The 22,266-nt window shown below is 38.2% G+C and overlaps 1 protein-coding gene across 4 annotated transcripts in view; it reads right to left on the bottom strand.

The window, feature by feature from the left end:
* Positions 1-22,266, bottom strand: part of LOC115223819 (TBC1 domain family member 22B) — an 89,666-nt gene that overhangs the window by 5,290 nt on the left and 62,110 nt on the right. For 2 of the 4 annotated variants that reach the window (XM_036512752.1, XM_036512754.1), the window contains 5 exons: positions 17,989-18,117; positions 13,700-13,765; positions 11,122-11,187; positions 3,670-3,790; positions 201-383 (listed from right to left, as the gene is read on the bottom strand). In XM_036512752.1, the coding sequence (XP_036368645.1) occupies positions 201-383; positions 3,670-3,790; positions 11,122-11,187; positions 13,700-13,765; positions 17,989-18,117 (565 nt within the window). The remainder of the gene's footprint in view (positions 1-200; positions 384-3,669; positions 3,791-11,121; positions 11,188-13,699; positions 13,766-17,988; positions 18,118-22,266) is intronic. The other 2 variants (XM_029794495.2, XM_029794494.2) reach the window with 2 other exon arrangements.

The raw sequence follows: 22,266 nt of genomic DNA, 5'->3' as shown, positions 1-22,266 counted from the left end.
GGTATAAGGAACTTATTTAGGATGTCAATATGAAAATTTCTCTGAGTTTTAGTTTCTATGTCCTCTATGTATTGCTATGATTTATAAAAAAGATATTTCAATGCATGGCTGCAGTCCATTGAATGAAAAGAATAGGTGTGGTCAGTTTATTTATAATCTAAATTCAATCCTGGTCAGCAATACTTCACTAATGTACTTACCATCTATCCGTTTCACTAACTCTTTCAAAGCATTCACTTTCATCTGAATACCAGGTTGAGCAAATGTGTAGTTGTCTTGGATACCATCCAGTAATCTCGTTGTACACCAGAAACTGTCGGCTTCGATGATGTTTAATGTGTCAATTGAGAGTTTGCTTAAGTCACAGTTCTCCACTTCTATATCTGAAGAAAAAAAAAAAGAAACAATAATACCAATTTGCAGTGTCAAAGACCAGGTTGCAGTTGTGTGCCAAAATGTTAACACCCCACGAAATAAATTTGAAGTGAATTAAAACAACTTTGTGTTTTATTACTAATTTACTCATCTACCATGTTAATTGCTTCGGTGTAAAAACACAGACTCAGACAAATCATTGGCTGAACAATTACAATTACACACACAAGGAGTTCTTTCAGTTTCCATCAACCAAATCCATTCACAAAGCTTTGCTCAGCTTGGGGTTATAGTAGAACACCTGCCCATGGTCCCACGCAGTGGGACTGATTGTGATGATGGGAGACCCCTTCGGTCATGACTGACCATGGGATTGCACCTAGAAAGTTACCCTCCGAGGAACAAGTCCAGGCAAGGTTGTTTATGGAAGGCCAGCAGTCGCCCATGCATACCAGCCTCCCCTCTCCAAACCACTGATGTTATCCAAGGGAAAGGCAAAGGTCGATACAGTTTGGCACCTGTGATGTCACAACTCATTTCTACAGCTGAGTGAACTGGAGCAACATAAAATAAAGTGTCTTGCTCAAGAACACAACACGCAGCCCGGTCCGGAAATCAAACTCACAACCTCACGATCGTAAGCTCGATGCTCTAACCACTGAGCCATGTGCCTTCACGATTGTGATGATAGGTATGCTTAATCAGCATTGACATAGAGCTGTGCAGTATAGTAGTAAAATAGGTCAGTTGAACAACTCATCTGTCTATATTAAATATCAATCTACCATCATACAGTTATAATCAAATTGGTGAGATGCAATGTAAAGGAGGAGTCTTTTGTCACACAGCACCATCTGGTTCAACTGTATTGCTCTGTAGATTGTAACATCAGTGACTAGGTTGTAAATGTACATAACACATCTTTGTAAAATAAAATAATAATTTCCAGTACTAACACAACTACAAACAATTTGTGTGTGTGGGGGGGGTTATAATTAACTAGGTCATTATCCATTGCTATACTGTCAGTAAAAACATTTATTAACCATGCGTGTACCTTCATAAACTTTTCAAAGTAATTTTTTTTTTTTGAAATCCAAGTTGCATTGTCTGTTGTTTATGTGTTGAAAGACAAAGAGAACCCCCGACCCCATCCAAAAACAACTGAAAAAAATAACTATATGAATTTATACATACAAACATATATATATATATATATATATATATACACACACACACACACACACAGTCTGCTTTTTTTCTTAAGTCTATGTAGCATTGTGTTCACAGATTTGCACTTCAATTTCCGAGTTTTTAATCAAAACCTGTTAGTTACTAAAGCAACAACACCACCTATTTATCTTCCACACTCTCTCTCTCTCAACAACTTTTTCTCCTCCCCTTCTTCCCTCTCTCTGTACAGATGTTGTTATGGGCAAAAATGATGAAAATCAGCTTCTCTTTTGTAATATAAGATTGAATCAGCCTTACTGCTTGATTAGTATTTTATTTTTATCAACACTTACTCTCAACATTGTACTCAGAAGTTAGACCAGTGGTTCCCAAAACCATGCGCTGCAAGATGTGACTTAGGTGCACCTCAAAAAAAGTACGATTATATTCCAAAATAATTCACTAGAAAGTTCATATATAAGTGACTAACAGGCAAAAAACTAAATACTAAGTTCTAAACTAAGAATGAGAGGTGGTTGTGTCATTCAATTCATTTAGGCTAATTATGGTATGACAGTGTTATTCAATTTTGAATTTGAAATTTCATAAAGATAAGAACAAAATTAGCATCAATCTATCCTTGAAATTGACATCTTATGAACGTATTCAGAGCACGACTATGTTTTAGTTTATTTCGGTCGCAGCCTCACCAGTTTTCATTTCAATAATAAGCGTAAAAAACAAACTACTGAACTACAATATACGATGTTGAGTTAAATCTTTTTAATACATTCTCACATATTGTGACTGAATTTCAATGCTTTTCATTCATATAGCAGCAAGAATGTTTGCCTTTTCAATTAATTTTGAAAGGCTTCTCAAATGAGTCCGATAATATGTAACACAAAGCCACTTTTCACAGCTCATTGGTCACTTGTCTCAGTCTGACTGTTAGTAATCTGTGTTCTTTGTGCAAGAGGATTCATATTAACAGACTAAAATGGATAAGTTTATTAAAAGAAGATGATGCCAGCGCCGCCTCGACTGGCTTCTGTGCCGGTGGCACATAAAAAGCACCGTCCAAACGTGGCTTCCGTGCCGGTGGCACGTTAAAAGCACCAACTGATCGTGGCCGATGCCAAACTCCCCTGGCACGTAAAAAGCATCCACTACACTCGCGGAGTGGTTGGCGTTAGGAAGGGCATCCAGCTGTAGAAACACTGCCAGATCAGACTGGAGCCTGGTGCAGCCCCTGGCTTCCCAGACCCCAGTTGAACCGGCCAACCTGTGCTAGCACGGAAAACGGACATTAAACGATGATGATGATGATATGCAGTTTGAGTTTGTTCCAGGGAAAAGCACCACTGATGCTATATTTCTGGTAAGACAGCTGCGGGAGAAATACCGAGCCAAAGATAAAGCTCTGTACCTGGCTTTTGAAGTTAATCGGAAACCTTGACGCTTTCTTCGATTAATATTTAATGTAAAGGACGCGAGCTGCACTCATCCAGTGCAGGAATCTCTCATCCTGTTACAAATACATGAACCCTTTAGCATTCAGATTTTTCTGTCAAATATAATGTTTATTTATAAACACTGTTTTGAATTAACCATGCATTATCTTTTTGTGTCGAGATTTCAATGATGTGCTTGGACCAGATATGGCTGGTTGAAATGCTAAAGGGTTGAAAAAAAGTGACTGATACACGACTGACATCAGTGAAATCAGAAAAGTGGGCGTAGTTCCGGGTTCAGTCCCACTGCGTGGCACCTTGGGCAAGTGTCTTCTACTATAGCCTCGGGCTGATCAAATCATTGTGAGTGGATTTGGTAGATGGAAACTGAAAGAAGCCCGTCCTATGCATGTATATATATATGTATATATGTATGTGTGTGTATATGTTTCTATGTCTGTGTTTGTCCCCCCAACATCGTTTGACAACCGATGCTGGTGTGTTTATGTCCCCGTAACTTAGCAGTTCGGCAAAAGAGACCGATAGAATAAGTACTAGGTTTACAAAGAATAAGTCCTGGGGTCGATTTGTTCGACTAAAGACGGTGCTCCAGCATGGCCACAGTCAAATGACTGAAACAAGTAAAAGAGTAAAGAGTAATACATACCATTGCTAATGTACTCAGAAAGATAGACAACAAAAAACGGCGTCACAAGATCATTAATTCCTTGTACATAACCACTGGCTGGATGGCGGATGGCCCATATATACAGGATTCTTTCAAATATCTAAAAGAATGAAGAAAATAAAAATAAAAAAATTTAGCATGTTTAAAAAAAATAACCAAAATAATAATTTTCCATATAGACACAAAGACATCAATTTTGAAGGGAAGTGGGTAAGTCACTACTGAGAATCCCAGTACATGACTGGTATTTCATTTTATCAATCTTGGAGGCAAAGTTGACCATGGCAGAATTTGAATTTAAAACAAAGTCCAAGAATGTATTTTTTTTGATACTCTTCTGATTCTGCCAATTCATTGCCTTAATAATAACGAGGTTGTTTGCCACAAGGGAAAATGATGAAAGGGACAATACAAAAACAGGCATAAAGTTTACATAAAACATAAGAATACATGGTAAATGGCATTAAAAAAGATGAAGAAACTGCAATCCTCCAAATACAGGAGGACATCTAGGATCAATCGAGAAATCACATCATTAAACATTTTGACAAATGCTAAGAACAATTGCCCTCTCCACTTGCTCTGCTCCAATTTACAGGCATGGTCTGATCCACTCCACTACCCTCATCCACCTTTCAATAAATATTAGCAGTCTACACCTCCCTCTCCATCGTCACCTTCATTTTCAAGTGAAACTTTTAAAAAATCAATGATGAATAGAGATTTTTTTTTTTCAACCAATCAAAAATATTCTGTGGGGTTGCATAACTTGCTAGAAAATGTAACCAAATCTGCAAATCACACCATCACCATCTTAAAATAAAGTGAAGGATACACTAGATTATTTAACCCTAAAAAATACAAGAGAGTCACTAAAGAAATACCTTTGATCTTAGTTCTTCTTAATTGGCACTGGTCCTGGAGCTAAACTATAACTAATTGGTGGAGGAGAATGAATCTTTCTACCAACTCCAAGGATCTTTGCATCTTAGTTCTGGCTCTCCATTTTTTCAGAGCTTACAAGTTAAACTAAAAGAAGAGACAAGTCTTCACACAAGACAGGATTACAATCTACCATTAAATAACACTGGCCATAACTTCACCCCTCACACTTGGCAACATAATAAGGATAATACTCAATTTTGTATGTATGTGTCAATTAGACCATCATTACCCTCATTTTAACATTCATTTTTGCATGCTGGCACAGGTCAGACAAATTTCACTGCAACAGAGTTTCTGCTGCTGAATGCTCTTCAGGTCAGCTCTCACCCGTTTCCAAGCAAGTTAATGCTTCCTCTCCCACCAAGTCCTTTCAATACATACAGATCAATGGCCAGACAAGCTTTAAGGAAAACTGCAAACAGATGACCCCATCTTTGTATGAACAGTAACTGTTCATACAATCAGTGCATTATGCCAACACACACACACACACACACACACACACACACTGGGGGTATTTCAGTTTCTATCTTAGATGAACAATAACCACTGTTAGCTGCAGGAGTTTCAAACAGACCAGTTACTGAGTCACTGCAATTCTTAAAGTGAAAGCGACAGGGGAATGTTTGTGTGTGTGTGTGTGTGTGTGTGTGTGTGTGTGTGTGTGTGCAGCACAAAGTTTTATCAGTGAACAGGTCACAGTTTCAAAGCAACAAAAATATTTTGAACCAAATTAAATTTAAATGTTGAAGTGAATCTAAAGTTTTTTTGTTTTTTTATGTGTGTGAGAGTTCTTAAATGGCTTATAAACATCTTCCATGCTACAATTGCATGTATATATATATATATATATATATATCTCGCTAGCAGGGAGATGAGTCACTGCTATCTCCAGCAGTCGAGCATCCATCATTGATAAAACCAAAGAAGATCAAAATCCTGTAATCTGGTGGTCTCAGCACTGGGGGTGGCAAGGATTAATCTCCCCTCTAGTGACATAAACAAGAGTGCATCTTACACCAAAAGCCAATATGTGAGTTTCTCTCATGGTATCTACCCGCAGTATAGTTAGTTCTAACAGAACATACATATCTAAGTGGGGATAAAAATTACCTCTCGCTAAAGTGATAATTATGATGATGATGATGTCCCTGCACTGCAGGCTGCAGCTTCCTGGGTCAAGCATTCATGCCCCGGTTACACATACGTGCAACCAACTTTGCTGCATGAAGTCATCTACTGCCACCCGCTTCTGCATCAACCCTTCAATGCTCAACTCCGCACAAGGGTCAAAATACTTCATTTTATCTTGCTGGTATGTCAGAGCCAACTGCAAACTGCTAATGTACAATATCACACGTGCACATGCATTCTATGAGCTGCAGTTAGTTTATTCAGAGAAAGATGGAATCTCTTTGCTGCATGTAGGGGTGAGGGCTCATAGAATATTTTCAAATGCATTCCTATTTTAACTATTATGTTTTTGGGACACCGATTTCCATTGCTGAACATACATATTTACATGATGGGCTTCTTCGAAGTTTCAATCAAATTTCTATTCATGATGCATTTGGTTACCCTAAGGCTACAACAAAGAACAGTAGCTCAAAGAGCCATGCAGTATAAATCAACTCTAGAACTACATGGTTGCAAAACAAAACTTCTCAATCATAGGACCATACCTGCAATATATTTCCATGCATTCAGACATTATGCTTTTAAGCTTCAAAGTTAGTGGCAGGTTTCTGGACTAATTTAAAACAAAGGAAGTTAGTAAAAATATATACATATTTATATGTAATTCCATGATGCATTTCGGCTTGACCAAGATTAAGGTTAGTTTAATCGCAGGATGGACACCCACCTACCCACCCCACCTCCACAAAACAAGGATGCTCAAACCATGCAGTTATTTCAACCAAATAAACATGCATCCACATTAGGCTTCACAACTGTCTAAAAAAAACAGAAAACTTTCCAACAAGATGCAAGACTCAGTCTCCAACCATTTCCTTTCCAACAATCATAATCATTGGTTTCTTGTTTTACCACAAAGACTATTTCGTCTAATTCTTTTATATTCGTTAAGCCTTTTCAGGCAAAACTGTTCTTCATAATATGACACTATTTTCCTGTTTTAAAATTATTTATATTTAAAACTTCCCACTGAAATTTCATGTTAATTTATGATCCAAACAATGACAAAGTTATTTTACCAAATTCTTCATCATGTTTTCAAAATTAATTGAAAGAAAAACAATGCATTTCAACAGAAATATGACAATAAAAAGGTTAAACAGACAAGAATTCAAAATGATGCTTTTGTTACCTATTTACCAAAGTACAAAATGGCAGCTAAGTCCCTAAGCGCTAAATAGTTGTGATTAACGAATCTGGTAAGGCTTTAACTCAGAAACATTATGAAACTGGAAACCACGGATTGTTTCATCTTGATCACACTCTTCCTACTATTCTTACAAAGAAACAAAGTCTTTCATTTATTGTTTATGGACATAATTGACTGTCCCTCAGTATATTACAGGTATCTAAGAGAAAAATGAAAGGCAGAAAGAAATGAGTTGGCATCAAGATTTAATAATAATGGTTACAAATTTTGGCACAAGGCCAACAATTTTCGAGGAGTGGGTAAGTTGATTACATCCACCCCAGTGTTCAACTGGTACTTATTTTATCGGCCTCAAAAGGATGAAAGGTAAAGTTGATCATGGCCACATTTGAACTCAGAATGTTCAGGCTCAGAAGAAATGCAGCTAAGAATTTTTTTTCCCCGGTATGCTAACGATTCTGCCAGCTCATTGCCTTAATAATAATAAAAATAATCCTTTCTGCTAAAGGCACAAGGCTTGAAATTTTGGAGGAGGGGACTAGTCGATTACATTGACCCTCACTGGTGCCTAATTTATCAACCCTGAAAGGATGAAAGGCAAAGTCAACCTAGTAATTTGAACTCAGAACATGAAGACAGACAAAATGCTGCTAAGCATGGTAGCATTTCTGCCAGCTCACTGCCAGAAGAATAATAATACCTGAAACAGAGCCAGGGCATGTTTCTGATTGGTAAATCATCTTTCCAGGATACAATATTGGTTTCATCACTGGTGAAAGAGGTGGAGTCAGGCAGAGAGATGCAATCTGGTACTTAAGATTAGCCACTAGGACTTAGCTCTCATGTTTTACACTGATTAAAGGCTTATGAGTTGTACTGTATTAATGGAGATCCTAAAATCTCTCAGAGCCAATCCTTTCAGCTGTGAGGAAAGGTGATACAATTCACCATTGTAGTCAGAGGATGCAAGGTATGATTGGCAACCATTTTCTCATTGGCCACAACGGTCACTGTCACCACCACCACCACATGATCAGGAAAGAAGCACTGAAAAGCTACACCCTTCTATCTAACCTACAAAATGGACATCTCTATCCCACCACTGTCCTCCAATTAAGGTAAAAGGAAATAGTGACCCACTTTTAATTAACACATGAAAATAGGAAAATAAAACAAATCAGCCTAATTATCGTACTTTATGAAACATTGATTTTCTTTTTTATTTTTTTGCTAACATATTTGATGACAATAAAAAAAAAGTTTACCTTAAACCAAAATATATAAATATGAATAGTAATAGGATTTCAAAGCTTCCTTTGTGTAACACAATACAATGAAGAATTCTTTAACTTACCTGCCAGAAGTTATTGTGAAAAAAGATGATTAAACAAACAAAACTGGTTGACATATTAGATAAATATTTTGGCACAAGGCCAGTAATTTCAAGGGCAGACGTGGAAGTCAATTACATCAAACTTCCCAGTGCTCAATTGGTGCTTATTTTATCAACCCCACAAGGATGAAAGGCAAAGTCAACCTCAGTGCAATTTGAACTCAGGACAAAATGCTGCTAAGCATTAAGCATTTTGTCCAGCATGCTAATGATTCTGCCAGCTCACTGCCTTAGATTGGATAAATATATTGAATGATCTTATGAAATAGGTTAAAAGCCAAATAACATAGGTTTCAAATTTTGGTAAAAGGTCAGCAATTCCAGGGAAGGGATTAAGTTGATTACATCAACCCCAGTGCTTGACTGGTAGTTGTTTTATTAAACTTGCAAGGATGAAAGGCAAAGTTGACTTTGGTGGAATTTGAACTCAAAATGTAAAGACAGACAAAATGCTGCTAAGCATTTTGCCTGGTGTTTTAATGATTCTGCCAGCTCACCACCTTAGATTAGATAAATATGTTGATAGAATGAATGAAATAGATTAGATAAAAGCCAAGTAATATTGAGACAGAAGGAGTCAAGGAAGGAGAGAGAAAAGAAATAGTGCAAAGAGTATAAAAAACAAAACTAATTGTAACTCTGACCCTGATGCCATTCTAAAGGAATCGATTTTGTAATCTAAGCCAATAACAGGTTCATATATTATCTCTATTCAAAAAAGGGCAACTTTTCAAAATGTTAGACTCCTTCACTACTCACTAGAAGTCAACTTGTTGAATTCTTCTACAAACTCCCCCATCACTCTTAAACAGCAAACATCATCGATTGTTGCTTCATTATAGAACACTGGATATCATCAACTGATATATATTTGTAGAATGCAGGAGTTTCAAATGAATTTTATGCTCAATGCCAGATGCAAAGGAAAGTGAATATTTAACAGCACTTTTCAATGAGATTGTCAATTTTATTGTGCAAGAGACTAAAAATTTATCATCATCATTTAACATCCATTTTCCATACTGACATAGGTTGGACAGTTTGACTGGGGACTGGCAAGCCAGAAGGCTGCACCAGGCTCCAATCTGATCTGGCAAGGTTTCTACAGCTGGATGCCCTTCCTAACGCCAACCACTCCAAGAGTGTAGTGGGTGCTTTTTACATGCCACCAGCACAGAGACCAGTCAGGCGGCACTTGCATCAACCACATTTAAGTGGGGTTTTTTTATGTGCCACTGGCACAGGAGCCAGTCGGGGGAAGGGGGGGCATCCACAACATTTGGATGGTGCTTTTTACGTGCCACCAGTAGATTTTGGGTTTTTTTTGCTTGCTTAGGGTTTTTTTCATGCATCCCCATCCCTTTCATGCATCCCTTTCCTTCTGTTTAAAGGCTAAATACTGTCAGAAACAGAATAAAACATGGCAGTTGAACCAATAAAGGAGACTCTGCAGGGCCATTCAACAAGCTGGGAATAGCAACTAAATTTCTCTCAACTAGAACAATAGCTAGAACAAAGGGACACATTGGACAATCTAATCATAGGAATAATAGCTGGAACAATAAGGATGGTCATGGCTGGAATCCCTTCAAATGTTAATCAAAATAATTTCATTTCAGCCTAATTTAATTACTGGAAATTACTCAATAATTCATCATCAATACAATTTACATCAGTTTTTGCAGGCTTCAACTGGCTTTTGCACAGGTTTGCTCTTACAGAACAAACGTTCACTTTGTAGGCACTGAAGTCACTTTTGCCAGTGTTTCTAGCTAGACTGCTTTGACTGAGGACAAAACCAGAAACTCTTCCTATTATCAACCACAGTGACAGACTGGTGTGTGTGTGTGTGTGTGTGCCCAAGAAATATTTTTACCAGACTTTGTGGCCTGAAGTTTCAGTGACTGTAGTCATATAATCAAAAGACTGGCCTTTCTTTAGATCCTTTTATAGACTCAGTTGCTTGTTCTTAACATTAAGCATTCAACCATGAAGCGAGAGTGACTCCCTATATTTAAACTAGGTTAGTCAAAGGATAAGTAATTTGTCAAGAGCCACAAGGTAATGCAAAATGAGATTTAACCATTTAACATTTAAACCAGCCATATCCAGTCCAAATCTTATGGTCAAACCAACCAGATCTGGCCTCACACTTACTCTACAGTCACATCATCAAAATCTCAAAGCTAAGAAATAATGCAGGATTAATTCAAAACCATGTGAATAAACAAACATTACATTTGACAGGGTAATCTGAATGATTAAACTTATGCTGATTATTATGGGTTTTTTTTATTATAAAACTGTCTTTAAAAGAGATGATGCAATCAGAAAATAAAGAACATTGATTTAAAAAAAAAATAAACAGCTAAATTTCTTAGATTATTTAAGATGTTAAGAGAAATAAAGAGATAATGAAAGGTTGGCTTTCCTTAACCTTTCCATCAGTTCTAGGGATAAATAATGATATATATTGGCAGCATGACAGAGTTGCTGGTTTTCCTTCTAAACAACTGTCTCCATTGAATGAGTATATTAAAGAACAACCAAAAAAGAAACAGGTGGAAAGAAAGGGTGAGATAGACAGACAGAAACAGGTGAGATAGACAGACAGAAACAGGTGAAAATTTTCTGGTCCGTTTGCAGAGCTGGATGTGAAGTCAAGTGAAAGAAACAGGTAAGAAAATATATTTAAAAAAAGATGAATAAGAGATGGCAGCTGTAAAGTTGACTAACTGATACTCACTTCCTGCACGGCATTCTGCTGGAACAAGTGTGCAACAGAAGTCATTCGAGGGATATCTTTAAGAATCTGCAAAAACAGGGAGCAGGGTGTTTTTGAAGAAGACAGTAATCTACTACTAACCATCAAAGAGCTACGGTGTTACACTCGTTGAGTAGGAGTGAAGTCAACATGGAAACGACAAACCAGACTAAAACTTACAAAATTAGAAAATATTTTATTATTATTTATTTGGGAAAGAAAGGTTTGTTTGCTTGCTGTTTTTTTTTAAAGAATTTTTTTTAAGAATTTCTTTTTTTACGAACATTTTAAAAAACAATTCATTCCTCATTTGTATATCAACATAGGTTAGATAAATCTAAAAATCCACACATCTGCACAAATTACAGTGGAAGCCTGCTCTTTGAAACGAGTAGCCACAGATAAAATTATAGAGCATGACATGGAATGATGTACAAGCTGAAGAAGTATCAGCGTATTGATTTATAACAATGTGTTTTTAAAAGTTTACATCAACAAATTTAAGGACCAATTATTAGTCTTGACGAATGATTAATTAATCATAAGCATATATAAATCACCAGTGCTAAACAGCTACATTCAATTTCCAGTATTATGCTAGCTGTAACAACATACATAAACTGTAAAATATTTACAGCTCTGTTAATCAATACCAAAAGATGGAAAGGTGTTACTAACAATATCAGGGGTAACAGATAATTTTTTTAAAAACCAAAATCTGATTCTAAGTTTAGACAAAGCCCGTCTGGTTTCTCGAAAATGTTAACTTTTCTCATATGGCCTGAAAAAAAGACAAACACATGTTAGTTATTAAGAGAGAAGATAAAACAAAGCCCCAGCAATGAAAAACAAAAATTAAAACAACAGAAAAAGCCAACAAAATACACCCAAATATAAATGTTAAAATGTCAAAAGAAATTGCACAGCCACCTTGATTCAAATGTAGCATCTGAACTAGCAAGGGCAGGGTGCTAAGACATCCATAGTGCAGCATGCTGGGTAGGGATCAAGGGGTACAGCAGAAAAATATTTAGCTAGTTAGACAGCAAAATGCAGCAACTTGTGTCTTTCCCTTCAACCAAATTCTACCAAAGTAACATCTTAACTGGGTTTTCATTTATACACAGTTTCATATCAACTTGAAAAAAAAAAATACACATTAAAATTAAAAGCTAAAATCAAACAGGAATTTAGTTGATCAAAATTAATGTTTTTATTATTTTACTTAAAATATTTTTGTAAGTGAATTTCCAGTGAATAGCTGTCACAACATCATCGTTTAACATCCATTTTCCATGCTGGCATGTGTTGGACAGTTTGACAGAAGCTGGCAGGCTAGAGCTGCACCAGGTCCCAGTTGTCCATTTTGGCATGGTTTCTACAGCTGGATGGCCCTTCCTAACATCAATCACTTTACAGAGTGTGTTGGGTGCTTTATATGGCCCCAGCATGGGTGCTTTTTATGTGATGCCAGCATGTAACACTTTAGTTAAAAATAAAAATGTTCTAAAACTATTTTCAGTATAGCTAATATGGTACAAAATGACTAAGAGATATATTAAGATATATTTTTTTTAAAAGTGAGAAGGGCAACGTTCTTCCCTGTAGCTAAATTACTCCAGGAATTCTTTCTGAGTATATTCATAAATATCTACACCTATATTCACCTCAACATCATTCCATGAGATTAATTCCGAAATTGATTCAATATAGAAATAACAAACTTTTTTTAAAATTCTGTTGACTAGCTTTCCTCGATTTCAGCACAATGTATTTCTGTAGTGGGACGATTTAAAAGTCTGTTATCAGCATATTGGCATGGAACTAATTTTCTTTTGCCCTTGTTTATAAGTTGTTTATAATTTTAAACTTTAAAGGTATTCTAATACGCTGCCACTTTTTGATGAAATTTTTTTCTGTAAAAAAACTTCATCCTATATTAGTAGTATATATAATACCGGAGTAAACACATAAATGTGAAACAAGGTGGAAAAAAGGTGGAATTTTAACAAAACTGTCCGACGAACGGGAACGTGAAACTCCGAGTAACAGGTTTTGTTGAATTTCTGCTGCTTTGAAATAAAGTATATATATATATCTATATATATATATATATATATATATATATATGAGAAAGAGAGGAAGAAAAAAGTATGATAAACACACATGATGCAGTTTACCATACTTTTTCTAATATTTCCTCTGTATATCATAACTAATAATACCACTAAGTTCAGTAGCAACCATGTCGCATTTCTGGCAGTTGACTGGGGGCTGATAGTCTATGTGGAACCGTAAATACACATGCAGCTGTTGTACGTCTAACCTTGTGTGTGTGTGTGTGTGTGTGTGTAGCATAACAAAAAGCCCTGAAACTTCAATATTTCAGTAACAAAGAAACTGGAAATTCAAGCTTGCTGTGTAAATATTTAGCTGCTTTTTTATTAGACTTTTACTAAACTATTGAACTTGCTTGTCTACAGACCTGGTGAAAATATGATTGAAAGGCCCCAAATTGCTGCATTTTGTTGAACTGGCTCTTTGTTGGGGGCATACTTACTTCCTGAACTACCTTCAGTTGAAACAGAGGGACTAAAGGGTTCATTCGGGGAATGTCTATGTGAATCTAAAATCAGGAACATTGAAGAGAAAGAAAACAAAACAAAAACAAAATAAAGACTTTACTTCCAAAGATGCAGCACATCAAAAATGGTGCAAATATAGACAGATGTAAAAGTATTTTAAATTTCAACATAAAATAAAACTTACATACTTAACATATACAAGCAATAATAATAATAATAATAATAATAATGATAATAATAATAATAATAATAATAATAATATCTTAACTGATTGGAAGTGTTATCATGTACATTGTTTTGTCTTGGTATAAAAGATGGGCTACACCAAATATTCTGCTCAATACCACAGATTTACTTGTCACTTGTTTGACCTTAACCAGCTGACAATGTCCCTTAGTGGCTGATGATATGTGCATCTCTGATCATGAGCAGAAGTAGTGGGGGAGCATCATAGCCATGTGTTGAAAGGAATTCTTATTTCATTGACACCAAAAGGATGAAACGCAGATTCAACCTTGGTTGATTTGAATCTAGAACATGGTTGAAATGCCGCTAAGCATTTTTGCCCAGCATGCAAATAATTCTACTAGCATACTGCCTTAATAATAATAATAATCTTTTCTACTAAAGATACAAGGCCTGAATTTTGGGGTGAGGGGACTAGTCGATTACATCAACCCCAGTGCATAACTGGTACTTATTTCATCGACCCCAAAAGGATGAAAGGCAAATTTGACCTCAGCGGAATTTGAACTAACATAGCAATGGACGAAATATCGCTAAGCATTTTGCCCAGCCTGCTAACAATTCTGCCAGCTCACAACCTTAATAATAATAATTCTTTCTATTATAGACACAAGGCCCGAAATTTTGTGGGAAGAAGCTAGTTTATTTCAATGGACTCAATGCTCAACAGGTACTCATTCTATCAACCTCAAAAGGATGAAAATTAAAGTCAATCTCAGAGGAATTTGAACTCAGAATGTAAAGAGTCAAGAGAAATGCTACAAAGCATTTGGTCTGGTGTGAGCATGATTCTGCCAGCTCATTGTTCCTAATTCAGGTACAAGGTCTACAATTTTGGAAGGGAAGGATTCTGTCAGCTCACCGCCTCAGTAGTAATAATCCTTTCTACTAAAAGCACAAGGCCTGATAGTTAAAGGGAAGGGACACTACACCAACCCTGAAATGATGAAAGGCAAAGCAGACTTTGGTGGAATTTGGACTAAGAACATAGACACAGAAGAAATGCCTCTAAAGCTTTATAATAATATGTTTCCTCTTGGTGTAAATGATGGGCTATAGCAAACACTTTGCTCAATACCACAGATTTATTTGTCAGCTGTTTCACCTTAAATAGTTGAGCATGTTTCTTAGTGGCTAACAAAATGTGCATCTCTGATCACAAACAGGTGGGGTCATTATAGCCATGTGTTGATAGGGATTGAGGTTTGAATAATTCACCTCTAGAAACATGGGTGTATCATTCATCACCTTAAACAACTCTTATTCAGGGACCTTTTGAATGGGATAGGCTACTCAACCTGAAGACAATTCGAACTGGGCCCCACCTGCAAAGCCATGCACTGTTTATCTCAATAATGTGATCACTATGTTGCATGCATGTATGGCTGTGATGCAGGTACTTGATGTATCCTTAATCAGACAGGTAGTCATGATGGGTATATTAGGCTTCATATGTTCGTATCCCAGTGTCACTTTGATGGAATGCACTGCTCTCTCACCCAATAACCCTTTCTACCAATTGGTGGAATTTGAACTTAAAACATAAGGAGAGACGAAAAACTGTTCAGCATTTTGCCTTCAGTGCTACCAATTCTGCCAACTTGCTGCCTTAATAATAATCCTTTCTACTATAGGCACAAGACCTGAAATTTAGTGGGAAGGAACTAGTTGATTACATCGACCCCAGTATTTCACTGGTACTTAATTCATCAACCCCAAAAGGATGAAAGACAAAGCTGACCTTGGGGCAATTTGAACATAAGGGCAGATGAAATGCCACTAAGCATTTTGCCTTCTGTGCTAAGGATTCTGCCAGCTTGCTGCTATAATAATAATAATAATAATAATAATAATAGGGAATGCATACAATGAGCTTCTCTGACCCAGGTGTACGGAAAACACTCAGCGAGAAAATCAAGAAAAGTTTAAGAAAGAAGAAAAATAAAGAAAATAATAATAATAATAATAATAATAATAATAATAAACAACATAAATAATAATGGAAATAATGCTAAAAACATCATAGTGACAACAATTAAAAAAACAAGACTCATTGAAAGCAAATACAAACAGCTACAACATCCACAACAATCTTGTAAAGCAGTGTAATTAACAATATCAATTAATTAAAATATTTCTCCAAATAAAACTGACAGTTACACATTGTCATTATACTATTTCACAACTAGAATACTGTAAATACTAGTATAGAATTCCATAGTATATTTTGGTGATAACTAAAAGACAGTGGTATCCTAAGTAGGTTAGGCGAAACACCAGATTTCTATAAAAAAAAATTCTGGAGTTCTGCAAGACAAAAGTGTCTTTTATTAAAATTTAATCACTATTTTCAAAATAAGTAATAATGGTTTTAAATTCTGGCACAAGGCCAGCAATGTTGGGGGTGGGGTTAAGTCAATTACATCAACCCCAGCGTTCATCTGATAGTTATTTTCTCAACCTCAAAAGGATAAATGGCAAAGTTGATATTGGTGAAATTTGCTCAAAATAATAATCCTTTCTGCTATAGGCACAAGGCCTGAAATTTGTGGGGAGGGGGACTAACTGATTACATTGATCCCTGTGTTTCACTGGTACTTTTTTTATTGACCTCAAAAGGATGAAAGACAAAGTTGACCCCAGCAGAATTTGAACTCAGAACGTAAGGATAGACAAAATGTTAAACATTTTGCCCAGCATGCCAATGATTCTGCCAACTTGCTGCCTTAATAATAATCCTTTCTACTATAGGCACAATGCCTGAAATTTGGGGGAAGGGACTAGTGGATTACTTGAAAACCAGTATTTCACTGGTACTTAATTTATCAACCCTGAAAGGATGAAAGGCAAAGTCAACCTCAGTGGAATTTGAACTCAAAATGTAAAGTCATGAAATACTGCTAAACATTCTGTCTGGTATACTAACAATTCTGCAAGCTACCCACTTTAATAATAATAATGACATACATACATACATATACATATAAATTCTATATCTGAAACAGTTTTGTTGCATTTAATGTCATACCAAAATTATGGTGGGAAGCAGTCTATAAAATTTATGGTGTGGGTTCTGCAATTTCTGGAAAATCATGTAAAATTTTCCTCAATGAAATAACTCAGTTAACCATTGTTCTATTACTCTCTATCCATCTTCACCCACTGCTCTTGAGAGGGTAGAGTCTTCAGGCACTTCCTCCTTAAGATCCTATCAGGAGTAACCATCATTACACTCTCTGGCTGGAATCCCAAAGATGACCAACTGTGACTATGGACGTTAACCAGCCATTTCAATCTTGGTCTACCCTCAGGTCTCTTGCTGGTTAGCTAAGTTTGAAGAATCCATTTTGGCAATTCTTTCTTGTGACATTCTAATCACATATCTTATTTCTTTATTGTCCACAAGGGGCCACACACAGAGGGGACAAACAAGAACAGACAAATGGATTAAGTCGATTATATTGCCCCCAGTGTGTAACTGGTACTTATTTAAAGGTGGTGAGCTGGCAGAACCATTAGCACACCGGGCAAAATGCTTAGCGGTTTTTCGTCTGCCGTTTCATTGTGAGTTCAAATTCTGCTGAGGTCGACTTTGCTTTTCATCCTTTCGGGGTTGATAAATTAAGCACCAGTTACGCACTGGGGTCGATGTAATCGACTTAATACCTATATCTGTCCTTGTTTGTCTCCTCTATGTTTAGCCCCTTATGGGTAATAAAGAAATAGGTACTTATTTAATCGACCCCGAAAGGATGAAAGGCAAAGTCAACCTCAGCGGAATTTGAACTCAAAACATAGCGGCAGACGAAATACTGCTAAGCATTTCGCCCGGTGTGTTAAAGTTTCTGCCAGCTCGCCACCTTAATCTAATCACATATCTGTAGTGCTAGAGATATGATTGTGACTGTTCAATACAGAAAAGCCACTATTTTACACACATTTTTCACTAAAACATATAACTATATAATTTTCAAGCTTTCCTTTCTTTGTGGAGTTTATTTTGTAAACTGAAACTGACCTGTCGAAATGTATCTTGATGTTCAACTTGATGTCGTGTCCCATAATACTGTTCAACAAAACTGAAATATTCCTTCCGCTTACGTTCTAAAGTGGGTTGCCTCCGATCACAGTCTACAGGAAGATAACCCTGAAGAACAAAAAAAGAAAATCATGCATATATGATCAAGAGGAAGGGCAGTTTGCATGTGTTTACGTGGGATATAATGTCACCATTACTGAGGTGGTATCGAGGCAAAAAACACACATATCCATCCACAGACACACACGAGCTTCTTTACAGTTTTCATCGATACTGAGGTTCTTTATCCACTAGAAGTATAAAGAAGACAGTTAGAAATTGACAATTTCTGATGAAATTGCTAGAAACAGTGTAGACATAAATATTGTCAAGCTGTTGGACCAGGTGATGAAGGTTACGGAGAGGGTCATAGCCCAACTAATTAGAGAGAGAGTTAGTTTAGATGAGATGCAGTTTGGGTTTGTGCCAGGGAAAAGTACTACTGATGCTATATTCCTGGTAAGGCAGCTGCAGGAGAAATACTAGCCAAAGATAAGCCCCTGTACCTGGCTTTTGTTGACATGGAGAAAGCCTTCGACAGGGTCCCCCGATCCCTTATCTGGTGGGCAATGAGAAAACTAGGGATAGATGAATGGTAGTGAGAGCTGTGCGGGCCATGTATAGGGACGCCGCTAGTAGGGTGAGGGTTGGAAATGAGTACAGTGAAGAATTCCGGGTAGAGGTAGGGGTCCACCAAGGCTCAGTACTCAGCCCCCTCCTATTTATCATAGTCCTCCAGGCAATAACGGAGGAATTCAAGACAGGATGCCCTTGGGAGCTCCTCTATGCTGATGACCTTGCTCTAATTGCTGAGTCGCTATCAGAACTGGAGGAGAAGTTTCAGGTGTGGAAACAAGGATTAGAATCGAAGGGCCTCAGAGTCAATCTAGCTAAAACCAAAGTCGTAATCAGTAGGAAGGTAGACAAATCACAAACACCTTCAGGTAGATGGCCCTGCTCGATCTGTAGAAAAGATGTAGGTAGAAACTCTATAAGATGCACCAAGTGTAAGCTATGGACACATAAGAGATGCAGCAATGTCAAAGGAAGGCTAACTAGGAAGATGGCTTTTGTATGTGGCAGATGCTCAGGAACAATAAACACTGAAAATGCTCTGAGACCAACTTCCGTCACTTTCCAGGGAGAAAAACTAGAAATAGTTGATAGTTTCCGTTACCTAGGTGACCAAGTCAGCAGCGGGGGCGGGTGTGCTGAAAGTGTAACTGCTAGAGTAAGAATAGCTTGGGCAAAGTTCAGAGAGCTCTTACCTCTGCTGGTGACAAAAGGCCTCTCGCACAGAGTGAAAGGCAGACTGTATGATGCGTGTGTACGAACAGCCATGCTACATGGCAGTGAAACATGGGCCGTGACTGCTGAGGATATGCGTAAGCTCGCTAGAAATGAAGCCAGTATGCTCCGATGGATGTGTAATGCCGGTACTCACACTCGGCAGAGTGTAAGTACCTTGAGAGAAAAGCTGGACCTAAGAAGCATCAGTTGTGGTGTGCAAGAGAGACGTTTGCGCTGGTATGGTCATGTGGTGAGAATGGATGAAGATAGTTGTGTGAAAAAGTGCCACACCCTAGCGGTTGAGGGAACCTGTGGAAGAGGCAGACCCAGGAAAACCTGGGACGAGGTGGTGAAGCACGACCTTCGAACTTTAGGTCTCACTGAGGAAATGACTAGAGACCGAGACCTCTGGAAGTGTGCTGTGCGCGAGAAGACCCGGCAGGACAAGTGAGTCCACAACCCGTGGCCTTCTACATGGGATGGAGCCAGCCTACGTATGCATACCTTCCCTTCTTGGGACACAAAACTCTACTTGTGAAGACGTGTTGAGGCAAGTGAGGATCAGAATCGAAATCGATCAATGGAAATTGCGGATGTGCTACCAGTGCCGGTGGCATGTCGAAACTCTGCTTGTGAAGACCCATTGAGGCAAGTGAGGATCAGAATCGAAATCGATCAATGGAAATCGATCAATGGAAATTGCAGATGTGTTACCAGTGCCGGTGGCATGTAAGAGAACTTTCCGTTTCACGACCGTTGCCAGCACCGCCCCGTTTCGTGTCCGTTGCCAGCCTCGCCTGGCCCTCGTGCCGGTGGCACATAAAAAGCACCATCCGTTCGTGGCCGTTTGCCAGCTCTGTCTGGCACCAGTGCGGGTGGCACATAAAAAGCACCCACTACACTCACGGAGTGGTTGGCGTTAGGAAGGGCATCCAGCCGTAGAAACACTGCCAGATTTGACTGGGCCTCATGAAGCCTTCTGGCTTCACAGACCCCAGTAGAACCGTCCAACCCATGCTAGCATGGAAAACGGACGCTAAATGATGATGATGATGATGATATGATGCACTGTAAGTTGGAAAATTATCTTATTAACAACAACTCTTCTCAAGTATTAAGACATTTTTATTTCAACTTTAGTTGAAGATGGTTTCAACATTGAGGATTCAGTTGTTTAATCAACTTAATTCTGCCCCTGAACTAACATATAAGTGACTGGGTATTTTACAGACACATGTACTCTTAACCATTTAATCGACGTCACCTTCAAAATAAGCGCAACTATGCCTCCCCTGGTCTTGATGGAGTTACATACCTGCTTCTCAAACGTGGCAGGTACTTCCTTTTACACCAGCTCTCTACTTTCTTCCAGTACTGTCTCAACAATGGTGCTACTCCGGAACAGTGGAAAACTGCCAGTGTCATTCCTCTGTTCAAGAAGGGCGACCGCACATCACCTGTCAACTATCGCCCAGTCAGTCTCACTAGCTGTATTGCAAAACTGATGGAATCGTGTGTCAGAGAAACACTTTGGAACTTCTGGAGCTCACACAGTCTCATCCGACCCTCACAATATGGATTTGTCCCTAACTCCAGCTGCAGTGATCAGCTTGTCGAGTTCCTTGAGGACATTACTCAGATCACTGACAGTGGCTCATGGGTGGATGTTGTCTACCTTGACTTTGCTAAGGCTTTCAACTCTGTGCCACACAAAAGGCTTATGGTGAAACTCTCTGCAATGGGTGTGAGGGATGACCTTTTTAACTGGTTGAAGTCCTTCATTCTCAACCGAAAGGAGGTAGTCACAGTTCTAGGACAGCATTCTACACCATATGAGATGTCATCGGGTGTACCACAGGGATCTGTCCTTGGTCCCCTCTTGTTTGTGGCATACATTAATGACATAGATGCAAATTTAAAGAATGCCACAGTATTAAAATATGCAGACAACATCAAGCTGTACCTTGAAATCAAGAGGACAGATCCTGTTGTCTACAGCTCTTTCCTGCAATCAGACCTGGACACAATGCAGCAATGGATCACAGACTGGCAACTGAAACTGGCTGTGGACAAGTGTACCACCATGCATTTTGGGAGAAAAAAACCTGCGTCCACATACTCCCTCCACAACACTGATATCAAGAAATCCTCTTGCGAGCGTGACCTAGGCATCACTGTCAGCAGTGATTTGCGTTGGACAAAGCATATCTCTAAAATTGTCAAGAAGGCCGAGGGTGTCTTGGCATCACTCAGCAAGACTTTTGTTAGCCGCTCTCCAGCCATCTATTTAAAACTGTATACAGCTATGGTACGACCACACTTGGAATTCGCATCATCAGTTTGGAACCCCTATCTTGCTCAGAACATTGACCTCCTGGAATCTGTTCAGAGACGTGCAACCAAACGCATACCCTCCATCAGACACCTACCATATTCTGAGCGCCTTGTTTCCCTGGGCATGGATTCACTGAAGCTCCGGCGTCTGGCGACGGACTTGGTAAGCACCCACAAAGTTGTCAACCACCTCACCAATAACAACACTGAACACCTTTTTGATCTCCATGTGTCTAACACACGTGGACATGCCCACAAAGTCAGAAAACAACACAGCTCCCATGACTTTCGGAAACATTTCTTCACACTCAGAGTTGCTGAAGCATGGAATAAACTGCCTGCGTCAGTTGTTGACTGCCATGACACTGCATCCTTTAAGGCCCTCATGCTTTCCGAAATCCGTCGAAACTACACCTGATTATATATACACTTTCGATGAGTTGTAGTGCACCTGAGCACTGTACACAATTATTATTATTATTATTATTATTATTAATCCATCCATATCTGGCCCAAATATTCTATTTGTTTTATGTACACATATATTTATATATTCTTGTTTTATGTTAAAACTGACCAGATCCACCTCTCACA

This window comes from Octopus sinensis, linkage group LG24, assembly GCF_006345805.1.
Source record: "Octopus sinensis linkage group LG24, ASM634580v1, whole genome shotgun sequence".
NCBI classification, from domain to species: Eukaryota; Metazoa; Mollusca; class Cephalopoda; order Octopoda; family Octopodidae; genus Octopus; species Octopus sinensis.
The sequence above is the reverse complement of the archived record's forward strand: the minus strand, read 5'-3'. Positions and strand labels throughout refer to the sequence as shown.